General features: G+C 42.5%; 1 protein-coding gene across 8 annotated transcripts in view; it reads left to right on the plus strand.

The window, feature by feature from the left end:
- The first annotated feature begins 291 nt into the window (after positions 1 to 291).
- Positions 292 to 16323, plus strand: part of TAFA5 (TAFA chemokine like family member 5) — a 340255-nt gene continuing 324223 nt past the window's right edge. For 2 of the 8 annotated variants that reach the window (XR_008332613.1, XR_008332614.1), the window contains exon 1: positions 292 to 1812. Coding sequence is in view for 4 of the 8 variants with exons in the window: in XM_053407479.1 (XP_053263454.1) it covers positions 1701 to 1812 (112 nt within the window). In the remaining 4 variants the exon portion in view is untranslated. The remainder of the gene's footprint in view (positions 1813 to 16323) is intronic. The other 6 variants (XM_053407479.1, XM_053407481.1, XR_008332616.1 and 3 more) reach the window with 5 other exon arrangements.

Below are 16323 nucleotides of genomic sequence, written 5' to 3' on the forward strand. Positions count from 1 at the left end.
TTTCCAGTGCTAGGAGGAAAAACTGCTATGCTGGGCGGATCCCCGCTCTTTTTCCCTAGCAGCAGCCCCTTTTTTCTGCGGCAGGCAGAAAGTGGCAGCGTTGGAGCAGACTTTCTTTAAAACAACAACAAACAGGTTCCTTAAAACGTGCGCCCCGGCACCGAATGCGTCGCGACGCGCGCTTTTGCAAAGGCGCGTTCAACTTTGCGCGCAGTTCGGCCTCCAGGGAGGAGGGGGCCGTTTCCCCGTCCGCGCGCACAAGCGCGCGTGCGGTGTGATTCCTTTGAGGCGCCCACCCGCGCCAAAAAAGCCGCAGCCGGAGAGGAGGAGAAGGAGGGGACGCAGCGCGCGAGGCGAAGCCGACGACAAGCAGCCGCGTGCAGTCCGAATTTGGAGCGCGCGCGCGCGGCGCTTGGCGTCTCTCCCACTCGCGCTCCAGCCGTCGCCAAAGCGGGCGGGAAAAGACAAGAAACACAGAGAGAGATAGAGAGAGAGAGGGAAGAAGAGGGCGGGAACGGGACGCAGGCTTCGCCCTCGGAGCCCCCTCCTCACCATATATATATAAAGCAAAACAGTGGCAGAGGAGGAAGAGGCGCCGCCGGGCAAGCGCTCGGTCGACGGAGCTGCCAGCTACGAGGGCAGAAGGAGCGGGTAGCTGTAGGAGGACGGGAATTATCCCACTGCGGATTGAAGACGGAGCGAAGAAGGGCAAGGCGCCCGGGAGAAGGCGGCGGCCAGGGGGCTCCGTCGCGCGCGCCCTGACTTGACCCGAAAGGCTGAGGGAGGGAGGAAGGATACGCGTCGTCGTCTGTTGCGGAGGGCGAGCCAGCACCTGTGGGCGCGGCCGCCCCACCTCCTCCTCCTCCCCGAGGACAGCTGCGGCCACCACAGCCGCCACCGGGGTCCGCGAGGAGGCTGACGACTCTACAAGTGCCGAAGGCAGGCGGCGAGGGAACGCGGAGGGCCCTCGGGTAATACCGCCCGGAGGGGTTTCGAGCAGCTCCGCCGGCATCTTCTCCCGCCAGGTTCGCAGGAAGGATGCGCCCGCTTCTTCTCTTCGCCTCGTGGAGTTACGACGTCTCTTCCCCGGTCTTGGCGTAGGGAGACGCCGCTGGCTGGCTGGTTTGCGCGCGCGCGCGTGTGAATGTGTGCGAGGCGGTCGTTTGCGTGTCGGCGTGGGTCCCGTTCCCCCGTCGCAGGACTCGCGAAGACCTGCCTCTGGCTGACGGGGAGGCTGGACCGCGAGGCATCCCCGGCGCAGAGGGGAGACGCCTCGCCGATCTGTTCTGCTCGAGCCTCTCTGGATTCTCCGTAAAGGGGCGAACCATAAAAATAACGAGAAGATGCTGATTTTGGACACCGAAGCGAAATAACTTTGCCCTTCCCGCGAAACCAGTGCTCGCCCCTTCGAAAGAGAAGGAGGAAAGTTGCAGTGTTTCCACCCCCGCTTCCTCGCTTCCCAATGAATCGGAGAAAGAGGTAAAAAAAATGTGCCATGGCTTCGTTGGGCTGAAGATGCTCCTCGCTGCTTGTGGATGCTGAACCCGAGATCGGCCTGGAAGATGTCTCTCTTTGGGATTACACGTGGCGAAAGGCGGTCACTCGGAGGGAGAGCTGGCTGGTGGTGAGACTCACCTGACCCGCCCTGTTTTGTATTTGTTTTGGGCTTTTTTCCTGCACTGGGGGACACAGTGGCTTCAATGGCTCCATCTCCCAGGAGAATCAGCAGGAAAGATGCCAATGCTTTGCCAAGCGCGTCCTCAACTTTCTGGGCAATTATGATCTTGGTTGGCCTCCTCATCGCCTACTGCAGTAAGTAACAGCCGCAGCCAGATGGCAAATCCACTTCCTTTTTGGCTTGGGCGGTTGGTGGGTTTTTTCTTCTTCTTCTCTTTCTTTGGGAGGTGGGGATAACATTATGCTTGAGAGGCCAAGTTGTCAAAACACACACAATGTGCTAATATTAAACTATGGTGCAAAGCAGTCCATCCCACAGAGAGGAAGCACTGCGAGATGCTCTTCTCTTCGAAACACTTTAATGCTAGTAATAAGAAATGTGGAAAGCATGTGTTTCCTATTGGAGGATGTGAGCACACCAGCAGAATTCTTGCCTAGATGGTACTTTGTTTACTCCTGTAATTGCAAGCCTGTTTTCCTTTCACCTGTCTTGGTCCAGCCCCCCACCTGTGCTTCATTGTAGATCGATACCTGCGCTGAGTTTCACTTGCTCTTGTGACAGATGTCCTGGTACCACTAGCATCATTTATGGCTCAACACATAGCAACGGAATTATCTGGCTGTAAAACTGCAGTAGACAAAAGTAGAATGTCCTTAGCATCCTTCTGGAAAGACTGTTACCGGTGTTCTAATTTTTTTTAAAAAAATATATATGCTAGTTTCAGACTTCTTAAAACTAGGAGCTGAGTATCTGTAAGTGAAGGGTTGTGCATTGTTGATAGATAAGAAGTGCTTCATTTATAGAGGCCAATCTAAGGCTATAGTCATACACTGTAAACCTTACAGTTCTGACCAGTGACAGTTTTTGTACAAATATTTGGTATGGCTGAAGGGGGGAAGCTGTATTTGATCTGAATTGAAATTGATTTGAAATGCAGTTTCCTTTGGTGTCTCAGAAAATGATGCAGTTGAACACTTGTGTCATTCTAAGGCTTTAATCCTGTACACTTACCTGAAAGTAAGTAAATAAGTACTGTGGAACTTAATAGGACTTATTTTTGAGAAGGCAGGAATAGGATTGCTCTGTTGGTCTTCCTTATATTCCCCCCCCCCATTAATATTAGCTTTTACAGTATTTTTAATCCATGGTGGTTGCAGAACTCACTCTGTACAGTATGTTACTGAGATCCTTTCATGGAATAATTCTCAGGGTTGAAGTACAATACAGAGTACGAAAGTCATGTTGCAGCCTATGCTTAGGTTATCAGGAATAGAAATAGTGTTGACTTTCAGAAGTGTGTCTATTGTATCCCATAGACTTTTTATTTTGTGCACACTCTCTCTCTGAACCTTTTGTGGGGTACGTCATCCAGTGCTGTAAGGAAACTGAAGTGAGCTGTGATGCTTCGTCTCTTTGTGATGAATTCCATTACAGTTGGAATCTTCTGTCATTGGCTCTATAAAACAGACTCGTCCTAATTTCCAAACATTCTAGTAGCACTTGACATTTCATCATTTAAAACCATAATGTTCATTCAGTATGCTGATTTCCCCCTAGGCTTTCAAGTTCTTTTTTTATATATATTTCCATTTGTAAGCATTCAACGACATGATTTCCTGGATTTTCATTGGGACTTGCTTCATACTTAGAGTTTATGGGATTGTAGCTCAAGTGTCCTGTGGGACCAATAAATGTATTGGAAATTGCAAAGAGTACTCTGCAACACTTTAAATTACACTGTTTAAATATTGTGCTAAACATACGTTAGAGAAGCATGGTAAGAAGTGTGGGGGGGGGGGAATGCCGTATATAGGCATGATATTTCTAAATACCATTGACCAGGATGTTTTCCTGCACCAACAGAAGGAAAAACTTCAATAACTGTGAGAGAGATATTTCCTAGAGATTTGATCTAGATATTATGAGTTTTCTTCCCTTAAAATGTGTAACAATAACATGTCTTTTTTTCATGTCTTCATGTTTTCATGTCTTTTCTCAGCACATAGATATAAACTACAGATGCAATCTCATTTGTTTTTGTAAAGGAACAATTCCCGAATAACTTATTTGCAAACAAAACCTACGTTAGTCAACACACAGTATATATATTGTCATTCAACTCTGAGCAAACACCAAGCAGTCTAAAATATGTAGCATTGCAACAGTCTGCCACTTATATTCTTCACTGACTTGAATGCACAACTTTGGAATGTTGAAGCATAATTTGCATATCACCTGACTGCTATAGTGTTTGAAGTACATTTTTAGCTTGTCTTTATCTAGGAATAATAATAATAACCCTACTTAGGAGCAAGCTACTTCTTTCTATGTAAACATGAATGACGATTGCTCTGTAAAAGTGTAAGTAGAGAAAAGGTGTGCTAATGTAACTTCAATAAAGCCCCATCACTGTAATAGTATACATGTTTGAAGATTCCCCTCAAGAATTGAAACAGAGGCAGTTTGTTTTAAATGTCTCATATTCAAATCATTTAAGAATTAGTCATTGGTTATTACTTTTGTGATGCTTGTAATGAAGAAGTATAAACAATATGAACATTTGAAGCATCCTTAATGTTATGTCCTTTAATATAAACACATCAATGCATTTTAAATTGGACAGCTTTAGTCCAAAGTACACAGGCAGTTAAATTACAGCAAATTACCCAAAATACAGACTTCATATGATGGATAAGTAAAAGATTGAAGCAACCTTTCAGCATAATTCAAAGTGTTGCTTCTCTTATTCCTTTCTCTTTTCTCCTCTATTAAGGTATGTTCCTATTCTGGGTATTTTTAATGAAGAAGTGCAGTAGATAAATTTAGCTTGTAAAGCAGCATTTAGATCAACAGACCACTAATTATAATGCTATTTATTATTTAATTTATTGACATGATAGCTGTTACTTGTATGCCCTAAGATGATAATCTTATCGTTTCTCTTCTCCCACCCCCTTAAATTTTTGGCTTATAGTTAAGGATAGTGGCTCCACCCAATGGCTGAAGCAGAGACCTGTACTAGACCAATTAGGTTAGTTGCTATAGTGATAAAGCTTTGTCAGGCATTTCCTCTGGAGGGAAAAAGATCCAGAGTTAAGGTGGCTCTAGGTGGGAGGCAGTGGCAGAAACTAGGGGGAAAAATAACTGTGATAAAATATTTTAAAATGTGCTTGCTTGTGAAAGATCCTGTAATATTCCATTTTCAAACAGCAAAACAATGCACTTAAAACCCTACTCTGTTAATGTGTTGAGTAGCGTATCAGACTCTTAAAGATGTCTGATCTTGCCATGATTAACATATGTTGTAATTGCATCCTGTCTGGGCTTCTGCAATGTGCTTTGTGTTGGACTACCTTTGAAGCAGTGTTTGGAAACTTCAGCTGTTACAGCCTGATTTTTGACCAGGAACAGTTATAGGGAACATGCTGTTCACTGGCTACTGAATCATTTTAGGGCACAATTTAAAGAGCCTTAACATAGGAAAGCCTAAGCAGCTTGGGAGCAGGGTACTTTAAAGACCATCTTCTCCCATCTGAGCCCATCTGAGTATGGAGATCTTCCAAAGGGGCTTTTTCCTTCTGTCCTACTATATCTTGAGTTGTGGAATGAGAGGATTTCATCAGTGGCTGTTTTTGTATCTTGCTTTTGTATCTCTTTTTCCCTATGGAGATTTGTTTAGTTCTCTTTGTTTTGTTTTCTTTCTGCCAGCAGAAAAGCAATTTTCATTCAGAGAACAAATAAACTATTTTTATTTAGAGAAGGCTTTTGACTGTTGGTTTAATTTGCCTCATTTATTGCTCAGCATATTTTAATCAACTGATATTTTATATGATGACGGTTATTGTTCTGAGTAGACTTATCTGCTTCTTATGTTCATGCTTCTATACATCCTGCACTGACTGTATTTTTCCTGTATTGTTAGCTGCCTTGAGTGCCATGCATAGAAAAGCAGAATATAAATTGAAATTATAAACATATTAATGTAGATCTTGTGTAGCTCCAGCAACAAAATGCAAGGTGCAACTGCCCTCTTAAAATAATCTAATTCTACAAGTTCATTAAATTATAGTGGCTGGAGAGAAATACTTAATTTGGGCTTGTGGTGCAACAGATCAGAAATGTTAATAGTGTGATAAAGTACATGTTTGTAGGTAAAACATATCTACATTGTCAATATTTCCTATTAGCCTAGATAATTTATGTTGAACTATGTAGTCAAATAATATAAACTACTTAATTTACAGTTACGTTGCTGATATATTTTTAAGTCCTATCTAGTAAATAAATATTCTGTGTGAGAACAACAGCAATGCTCCAGGAGACAAGACCTGTATGTAACCATCTTTAGAATGCTATAATATTCATCTGCCATGATAGATGCTTGTCGAAGGATGGTCTATGCTACAAATCAGTCCTAAAATGAAAGCCCATATTGTTAGATCTGTATCATTGAAGCTCCACCCGATATAGCTGTTTTAACTGGTCTTTTAAAATTCTTCTTATTAGTTTTTACTCACCCATTATTTATGCTTAATCAAGTATTCTATGTATATGTTTTAATCTAAGGTTGGTTTTTGCTCCCATTTATTTAATAATTATTTGCTTAGATTCATACTGTTATGCTGTTTATTTAGATGTTTTGCTTATGCTGTTTATTTAGATGTTTTGCTTATGCTGGTCTGTGACTGAATAAAGTAAATTCATTCATTCTATAATATTCACAATAAAGTTGCCGCATATAATTAGTTTTAATTGCCCCTGCACTAGTTCTTACAACTTCCACAGCGTGGTTTCTGCAGCTTGCATGAAGTTCAGGATACTGGTGCTACACACAGGCAGCCATGTGGAGGCAGACATCTTGCATAGAACTTAAAACATGATGCTCTTTAAACACATCATAGCATGGGGGTGGGAAATTCCTTCCTTCCATCATCACCCCAATGTATCCATGCTATTTTCATCAGACAACAGAAAGTACTAATCATCTACAGTGTTAGAAACTGAGATATGAAAGCTAGGAGTTAAATGGCTCCTTAAGCCTAGGTTATGTGCACAACAACGGAATGTTTAGACGTGCTTTTTTATAACAAGAATACAAAGCTGAAAATGAATGAACGGCAAGCTAAAATACTATGTTCATTTTTCACATGGTCTAGTTCTTCCCTTGCCCACCCCCCTAATATTCTTAGGAAGGTGTCTTCTCCGGTCTTCGGAGAGTAGCTGTAAGTGGGGAGGCAGAAAAAGGTCCTCCTTTCCTTCCCCTCTGCAGTTTTAATCTGAAATCGTAGGCGCAGTATTGCTCCTAGAGCTCAGAAACTGTTTGCGCTAAGGAAATTCCTGGTTGCAAAATGTGCCTAGAACAATGGGAGTTTTGAGCACTGATCATCTAGGAATTGTGGAAGTGAACCATCAATTTCCGTGGAATTTTATGCTGTTCTAGATTATAGTGTTTTCATATTTATGGACACTCTGTGGAGCATCTTCATTTCTGGAGCTTCCAAAAACCCCCGAATACACATGCATTTTCTACTTTTGGAAAGCTGCTTCTGTTTCCTGCTTCCCACTTGCTGCAACAATACAGTAGTTCACTGCATTATTTATTCCCCATGCAGAAAGTGAAGATCAGTGATGAAGCTGCAAATTTTATCCCACAGAAGCTCCTTCACCATAGAGATGAAATGGAGAGATTTCGAACCTTTTTAGAGCTGGAACTCAGACTCCCTGCCATTTCATTGCTATCAACTGAAGTCTTTGTGCAGATTGTATGTCCAACTGCATCTATTTTCCCTCTTGCAGCATGAATGAAAGTTCGGTACACCCAGCTCATCTTATTTATTTTTTTAAATGCAGGACGGGAAATTAAATAGGACAGGATCAGACATAAAACAGCTCTAGTATACTTGTTTATACAAGCAGCCCTACAGTTGCAACACTGGAAATAAAAACTGGTAATGACCGTAGAGTGAGATTTCCCTTTGTACAATAGTTAAGTGGTGCAGACATTACCAGAGTGGTGTGGGAGCAATGAACTCAGACGCATCTAATTGTCTGGCCTTAAATGGAGCATTCCAAACAAATGTTTAAAAAGGTTCATTTCTGGGTGGGAGTTTTCAAAATGAAAAGTAGCAAAAAGCTTGGCAGATGTTAACAAAATGTTCCATATCTCCACTTTCTTCTCCCAAGACCTGGAAATATTGGAGCATAGAAGGCTTAGTTGGTTAGAGTGTGGTGCTGAGATCACCAAGGTTGCAGGTTCAATCCCTGATGTCTCCATATGGAAGTTAGACTAGATGATCGTCAAGGTCCCTTCCAACACTACAAATCTATGGAGCAAGTCAGAGACCATATCTTGCTTGTGACTGAAACAAGTATCACCCTTTCTAGAATCTGTTGCAATTTGGGACTGGATAAAAATGGAGTCACCTTACCTCCCACTTTCTTTTGTAGATTACTTGGTCCAAAACTGCAGGCACCACAGGGGTGCCTATGGGTAAGAAACCAGGCAAATTCCAGACAAATCACTCCAGGGGCTTTTATACCAGACACCTTTAGCATTTATTTTGGGGTGGAAAGTTGTAAAAGAATGCAAGAGCCCTTCCAGATCAGGCCAAAGGCCCATCTAGTTCATCATCCTGTTCTCAAGGTGGTTATTCGTATTCCCATGGAAAATCTGCAAGGAATTTGGTATCTCAAGTAAAACAATTCCCTCTTTGCAAGCTGGACCTGTGAGTTGCAAATGAGGTCTTATTCTCCCCCGTCCCCATTCTAGCATGTTTCTTTAGTTTAGAGGCACATTTCACATTTTGCTCTTGAAAGCTGCCCCTGACAAAGCATTGGGATTTGAGAGTGCCAGTAAAACAATTCCCTCTGATTACAATCTAGGCCTGCCCATCACAATGGAGCTCTTCTTCTCCACCCTCTCCCTACTCTGGTGTTCATTCTTCCTTCCCCATCATCTCAGCCTGGCATGATGTCTGGGTTGCTGAGCAGCCACAAAGCTGTCCCTCCTTTCAGTTGTGCTGCCATATAGAGATCCTACTTCACTTCTGGGAAGTACAAAACATTGCTGAGGCATGCCATTATTTTGCGATTCATCTGTATCACCTCTGGGGCAAACAGTAGCTTTCCTGTACCGTGATTCCAGTCCAGAAGAGGCCTCCCAGCTTTCTGTTAAGGAAAATATGAAAACTCCTAAACATTCTATTTAAAACAGGGAAAACTGAAGTTAAGCGTGTTCTCCTTCATGGAGAGCATGTGTTGCGGTGGGGGCTGACAAGTTACCCCACTGTTGCTGGGCGGGCAAAAGAAGTAGTTGGCCACTGTTGTGATTGGGCTTCCCTTGTTGTTGGGGTTATGTTAATGTTGCCATTTTATGATTGACAGCCTGAAGTTTTAAAACCCCTGCACGCAGTGTTGAGCTTCCTCTTTTCGCTGTGTGCATCAGATTGCCCACCCTCCCTCCCTATATTTAGGGTTGTTTGTGTTGACCTTGCTATGCCTGTCATGCGCTCGTCTGCTCTTGGGGCAGGAGCCCGGTAGGAATTTTGTCCATTTGGCTGATTGGCTGGTGCCATTTGGTTTTTGCCTACTGCGTAACAAATCATCACAACTTGTAAGGTTGTGGTTAGGCATTGGTTTTTTGATTTGGTTGGCAGAGGGGCATGGATTGGCTGTGCCTGCCCTTCTAATTGCTGCTGCTGCAAGGGTATTCCATTAAAGGAATACAGGGGCTCGCCATTGCTTTTGTCCGACCCCTGTCAAGGGGCTAGGGCCATGCAAGAGCCCCTGGTTGCTTTTGGGGAGGGCTGAGGGCAGGTTCACTGCTCCGTTGCTATCCCCAAAATGTTTTCCCCTTTCCTGACTTTCGCAGTCGTGCGAAATGTCAGTCTGTCCCCATCCGGGGTCAGATAGTCACAACCAATGCCTAAGCAACCACTCACATATTTTGTATTTTAATAATGTTGTGGCCAAAATTATGCCAAAAACCTTAAACAAAAATTCTGAGTGAATTGTGTGTTTATTTGGGGTGGCTTGGGGACCTCGACACGCAATGCTCTTAGAAGCATAATATTGCCAGATTTGCATTGGAAGGGGGTCTGGAACACTAGTTCCCATGCAGCTGAGATGTTGCTTTGGGGAACAGTATGAACTGGGATATGTCAGGGAACTGCCATCGGAACTAGCGGAGGAGGCGAGGCTCCACAGCGATGCTGGAGAGGGGCCAAGCAGGGAGAGAGGCAGGTCTCCGGCTGGGGAAGAAAATCAGCGCAACACCAGGGATAGAGGGGGGCCGATGGGGGAAGCAGAGAGGAGGCTCCAGGACTCTTCGCAGGAGACCAGCGAGGAGAGCACAGGTCCTCCGCTGCCCACACCCACCCTGCGCAGAAGACTTCCGCGCAGGGAAAGTAGGCGGCGACTTGGCGTCAAAGAACTTCTTTGCTGGAAGAGGTTCAAGAAACGCCCACTGACGGATTCTGCCAGCGACTGAACAGCCATGGAGTGGATGGCTGTCCAGAGAGAAACGGTTTAACCAGGCAACCTAGCCCAGAGCGGCGGTAACTTACGCACAAGCAACCCCTAAAGCCATTACAGGATACTTTTATATCTTGTTAGATTTAAGCAAGGCTCAGTTTTGAAAAAGGTGTGGGAAAGGCATAGCATTGACATAGTATATAATGAAATGTGAACATTTGCCGTTTCCAATAAGCTGCCTTGAAACTACTAGTGTCCTTTGTGTAGTTTGTTGAAAGGCTTTCTTGATACAAGGTCACCGTTGTCTTATGCCAAATACAAGAAAGTGCTCCAGGAATAAAACATTGGGTAAAAAAATCCTTTTTTTTAAGTAATGTTTTTGCCTTCTTCTGTGCCACTACCTTTCTACAGGGGAACCCTATTACAATACTTTTGCTATATACATATCCATATTTTTCTTCTCTCTCTCTCTTTCTCCCCTGCCTGAATACACATCAGTTTTTCCTTTTCAGTCTGTTTCTCAGTCAAGCTTATTATAGATATTATGATGATGATCATTTTATCGTATTAAAAAAGCAAATCATAAAAATGCCCATATCTTTTATGAGACATCCCAGCTGCTCTTTTTAAAAATAAAAATAAAAAGAGGGCATACTTTTGAATTACAAAAGGTACTTTAAAATTAATGACCTCTGCAAAATGCCACCTGTCAGGCACGGCATCCAAACTGACATTCAAAATATTCTGGGGAGAAAGGGCGAAGCAGTTGATTATGTGTTGATGTATAGTATGATAACCAAAGCTTAATTTGAAGAATTCCTTTTGCACATGCCCTCAGTTCTCATCCATCAAATCTTCGGAGAGACATTATCTTTAAACAGGTGCACGATGTTTGTTCTTTACCCCTCAATTACCAAAACTGTTCTTGCAAACATGGCTAAAGAAGGAAGGTTTCCAGGTGTCAGGGATGAACTGGCCACTGAGAAGTGGTGGCATTAGGGGGAATCATAGACATAAAATCCACACAGAAACACATCATTGCTTGTTTTAACTCGCTTGTGGGAATAACTCAGAGGCTGTGAAAGAAGGAAGGTTAACAACAGAAAGAATTAGAGGAACCATCAGAAGTGACTATGAAAAGCAGTAGAAGTATGAGATGATCAGAACCCTCCGAACTTGAAGCATGGGAAGTCCTATTAAAATTTTATAATTTGGCAGAATATTCAGATTATTTTATATGTACAGTGTACCTCGGGTTAAGTACTTAATTTGTTCCGGAGGTCCGTTCTTAACCTGAAACTGTTCTTAACCTGAAACACCCTTTAGCTAATGGGGCCTCCTGCTGCCGCCGCACCGCCAGAGCACTATTTCTGTTCTTATCCTGAAGCAAAGTTCTTAACATGAAGCACTATTTCTGGGTTAGCATAGTCTGTAACCTGAAGTGTATGTAACCTGAAGCGTATGTAACCCGAGGTACCACTGTATATGTATAATTTGGAATATTTCATGTGATTTGATTGGATTGTTAAAGTGGAAAATTTAATAAAAATGATTTTTTTTAAAAAAGAGAGAGAGAGAGAGAGAAGTGGTTGCATTATAAATACTTTTTAGAACATCTGCTCATAAGCAAAACCATCTATCCTGCTCATCATTTTTTGCTTACATTTGTTTCATGGTCCCATTGTTTCTGCCCTACCTAGAGTAGGTTTAGGAAGTCTTGCCTTCACTCCAGTTTGGCTTCAGAAGTGATCCATGCAGAATAAAAAAAAATGGAGACAAATCAAAATGAGAATCCACCCCTCACTCTTGTTTTGGAATCCTTTGTGTTTTAAAAAGAATGCCACCAAACAGCTGCTGGGAATACAATTGCTGCAAGTAAACTTGCCTCAGATTTCACCTTTGTTCAGGCTCTTCAATCACTGAAATGTCTCCAACTTTGCACCTTCCAAACAAGGGCTTTTCAGCTGAGCAAGTAGCCTGTATAAAATTATAGGGCTTGGGTTTTCTATTTCTGTTCTAGAAGATTGTAAGAGCTGTTCGACAGTGGAATTTGCTGCCAAGGAGTGTGGTGGAGTCTCCTTCTTTGGAGGTCTTTAAGCAGAGGCTTGACAACCATATGTCAGGAGTCCTCTGATGGTGTTTCCTGCTTGGCAGGGGGTTGGACTCGATGGCCCTTTGTCGTCTATTCCAACTCTATGATTCTATGATTCTGTGTGTTGGTGACTCTGGATAACTGTACCGTTACCATTTTCCAGACTGTCCTTGCATGAGAGTAGGACTTGTTCTACAGCACTGAATAATAGTTAAACATTTTTTGTGTGAACTGACCTTACATTGTACCATCACTGTACATCTTACCTTGTATATTTCTATTTTGTGTAGAATTTCATTGCTAATGGGAATTAAGGAATGGTTCACAATGTCTGGTCATTATTTGATGCGTACAGTGTCAAGAATGAACGAGCCGTTTCAGAATTTGAATGAGCTATTTCTGAATCTGAGATGCCTCATTCAGATGTGCAATTTATAACACCAAAGTTATAACTTTAATTTCATTCCACGTGTCCAATTCGGTGCTTTTTTAGAGCATTTTAGCTCACACATTCAGCTGCCACCTCAGTGGTCCTGTGAAGAAAGATCAAGTGATATATGTTCATCTCGCCTTTATAATATTGGTGTGTGTGTGTGTGTGTGTGTGTAAACACTGATGATAGTAGAGAAAATGATTTTTTTAAAGATAAGACTCGTGACATGTTGTAGTACTCTTTTAAAACTTTGCTATATTTATTATAGGCCTATAAATAACATCTTCATGACACATAGAGGAAAAATTATATAGCCAACCATAGTATTTCTGTTTCTATTTAGGGTTGTGGTGTGAAACGAAGCAGTCATACCAGATGGCATTTGAGGTTGTGTGTGCATGAATGACACCATATATGAATTAATCATTTCCACCCCCATTTATATTGAGCCAAATACCTAGGACTGACAATTTAGTTCATTATATGATCATTCTTGCTTCCATGGAAACTGATGCTCCACAGTCTAAGAATGCCACTGTGTGTGTGTGTGTGTGTGTGTGTGTGTGTGTGTGTGCATGTTTAGAGATACCTCTTTATTCCTTTTCTCTTATCTATATTTATGACATTCCTCACTATACTATTGCAAGATGTGCATGTACCAATTAATATTAATTTTATAAAAATCACTTGGAAGTATACAGGAGCAACAGCTTGGTTGCTTAAGCTTTTTTTTTTTTTAATGGCTAAGTGAGGGTTGGGTCAAATGTAGACTGAACCTACTACAGAGGAAGTCAGGCCATTGGTCCACCCAGCACAGAGACTGGCAGCTGTTCTCCAGGGTTGCAGACAAGTGTTTTCCACAGTCTTACCTGGACATGCTAGAGGTTGTATCTGGGACTTTCTGCATGCAAGCCAGATACTCTACTACTGATGTTCTCCTCAAACTTGGGATTACACACTCCTGGTGTACTGGTTAAGAGCAGTTGACTCGTAATCTGGTGAACCGGGTTCGATTCCCCACTCGTCCACATGTAGCTGCTGTGTGACCTTGGGCTAGTCACACTTCTCTGAAGTCTCTCAGCCCCACTCACCTCACAGAGTGTTTGTTGTGGGGGAGGAAGGGAAAGGAGATTGTTAGCCACTTCGAGACTCCTTAGGGTAGTGATAAAGTGGGATATCAAATCCAAACTCCTCCTCCTCTTCTTCTTCTTCTTCCTCTTCCCCTTCCTCTTCCATTGTCTTCTGCAAAGCAGTTTCTTGTGGACAAAACAGCAAGCTATGCTTTGCCTCAAGCCTGGATGAGGAGGAGCAAATGGTGAATATATGAACCTGAGGCTCCTTGCAGGCTCATCATCAGAGCACCATCAGAACACCGGGCATTATATCTAAACCAGCCCAGAGTGTTTGTCTAACTAAAGTTTTTATAAAGGATAATATTACATTCAATTTAAGTGTGCATTTAATCTGGAAATTGAATTTCACCGTGGTATCCTATTACCTCTATGCACTAGGTTATGGTATCCTGAGCTTATTGTAGACCCTATTTCATTTTACGTACCACTGCTATGCATGTTCAGACTGTTAATTTTTGAAAACTAATCTTATGTTGTGGTTGAATTCAAAGCCTCGACCCTCTTTTTTGCTAAACCTGCTAAGGACTTCATCTTAATCATGTAGTCTGAACTTTTCGTAAATCCCGGTTTGATCCTATCTCATAGGAGGGAAAATGCCTCCTCCAGTTTATACTGTTTAAAATTATTTCCACAGGTAGATCAATGGGCTAAGTATCACTACCCTACATATCTGAGAAATCCTGAGGAAGCTCAACCCCAGGACCAAAACAGAAAAATGAATACGTCAGAACATACTTAAGGCTTGTTGCTAATCTTTCGTTCTGCCCGGGAAAACTTCCCCCCCGGAATGAAACTTATGTCATTGGCATGTACAAGAATGTTACATTTTTGTTTGTAACTTTGTTGTTGTTTACTGTAGTCGTTTAGTTGTGTCCGACTCTTCGTGACCCCATGGACCAGAGCACGCCAGGCATTCCTGTCTTCCACTGCCTCCCGCAGTTTGGTCAAACTCATGTTCGTAGCTTCAAGAGCACTGTCCAACCATCTCGTCCTCTGTCGTCCCCTTCTCCTTGTGCCCTTCATCTTTCCCACCATCAGGGTCTTTTCCAGGTAGTCTTCTCCAAAGTATTGCAGCCTCAGCTTCAGGATCTGTCCTTCCAGTGAGCACTCAGGGCTGATTTTCTTCAGAATGGATAGGTTTGATCTTCTTGCAGTCCATGGGACTCTCAAGAGTCTCCTCCAGCACATAATTCAAAAGCGTCAATTCTTTGGCGATCAGCATTCTTTCTGGTCCAGCTCTCACTTCCACACATCACTACTGGGAAAACCATAGCTTTAACTATATGGACCTTTGTTGGCAAGGTGATGTCTCTGCTTTTTAAGGTACTAAAACTCAAAATAGGATCTATACTGAATGTAATGACTAGCTAAAAGAAAAGGCAGTAAATTATTATCTGTTTCTCACTCGCTGTACCTTGAACAACTAAATAAAATATACTGAAGTTTGCGGTTAACTGACTTGTTGATAGTTCAGGATTTCCCCACATGTCTGACTAACAGGTCCATGCTATAGATTATAGAGAGAAGTGAGGAGGAATAACAATCTTTAGCTTAGTTGGCAGTAACTAGCAGGCTTCAAATGTGACACTTGTATGCTAAGGCACAGTGAGCCTGCCATGGTGCACGTGCGCGTGCACACAAACACACACAGAGCACAACAATCTTCGATCAAAACAGACCACAACATAAGTTTGTGTTCCAAGGTATTCCGTTTGTTTGGGATGGGTTCAGGGTGTGCACTGAGTGACTGGAATGGTTTCATTTCCAAAATGTTGTTCTCATGTGCATCTAAGGCAGGGGTCAGCAAACTTTTTCAGCAGGGGGCTGGTCCACTGTCATTTTTATTTATAAATCCACTGCAGCTTTTCCTCCATCCCCTCTTGATTTCTTCTTCACCACAACCTCTTTGATTTCAGCCTGGCTTCTTAGCTCTGTCTTTCCTTACCTGTCTGCTACCCAGCTTGAGTTTGTGGTCCCAATCCTGTCTGTTTCTCAGGTTCTTTTCTCTCTCTTCATCTTCAATATGTTTGCATTTTTACTTCATTTTTAAAAATCCAAGTATGTATTTTCACCTGATTGCAATTAGTCCAGAGACAATCTCCTATCTTCTATACAAAGCACAATGTGTGTTTTCTCCCTGTTTGTGTCAGCACCAATGTTTGGCTAAGTAGGTGCTGTATCCCTTCTGCTTTCCATATTAAATCTAAGCAGGCTGCTTCTTTGTAGAGGGCAAAGGGCTAAGCACTACTGGCTGATTCATTTCTCAGGTGAGCTGCAATTGCCATCAGTTGTTTGTTTCTGAGCTTGTCAAACCCGGCATCTTAATGTTCTCATCTTTTCAATTCATTTTCTACCGTTTAGTATTGGGAAGACAACGCTTTAACAGTCTTGATTATTTTTATTCCAAATATGCATTTACATACAGGTTAATAACTAAAATATCTGAATATTGGAGAAATTAAGGTTTGTTTTCTTTAAAAAAATAAAATCAGTAGCTGCTGGCAACATGTTAGCT

This window comes from Podarcis raffonei, chromosome 10 (genome assembly GCF_027172205.1).
Source record: "Podarcis raffonei isolate rPodRaf1 chromosome 10, rPodRaf1.pri, whole genome shotgun sequence".
Lineage (NCBI taxonomy): Eukaryota > Metazoa > Chordata > Lepidosauria > Squamata > Lacertidae > Podarcis > Podarcis raffonei.